This window comes from Penaeus monodon, chromosome 22, assembly GCF_015228065.2.
Source record: "Penaeus monodon isolate SGIC_2016 chromosome 22, NSTDA_Pmon_1, whole genome shotgun sequence".
Lineage (NCBI taxonomy): Eukaryota > Metazoa > Arthropoda > Malacostraca > Decapoda > Penaeidae > Penaeus > Penaeus monodon.
Window position 1 is genome coordinate 677,693 of NC_051407.1, and position 312 is coordinate 678,004.

General features: G+C 36.9%; 1 protein-coding gene across 1 annotated transcript; it reads left to right on the plus strand.

The window, feature by feature from the left end:
* Nucleotides 1-144: 144 nt before the first annotated feature.
* LOC119586796 (protein C19orf12 homolog) lies at nt 145-306 on the plus strand (the record flags this gene model as incomplete). The annotated part of the gene is given in 1 exon segment (XM_037935515.1): nt 145-306. A coding segment is annotated over 1 exon segment (138 nt), but the record flags the coding sequence as incomplete, so codon positions are not given.
* Nucleotides 307-312: the final 6 nt, after the last annotated feature.

The window sequence follows — 312 nt, forward strand, 5'->3', positions numbered from 1 at the left end:
TTCATACATGTGCACCTTAGAGAAGAGTATCTTTTTAAGTCTGAATACACATATTTGACATTTCTTTTCCAGAGAAATCAGATGGACGATTATTAACAAATTTCTTAGATAAGTATTCTTGAATTTCATATTTTTATTCCTCAGAGAATAGTGCAAGATGTGGATGCCACAGATGCAGCTGCACTTGCTCTCTTCATAATGCAGCCATCTATCAAAGGGCGGCTCATCCAGGAGGTCATCAACTTCTTCCAGTCTCAACTGAACATGAATGTAATAGACTGATTGGCTTTAGTTTCATCACAGTATATGTCC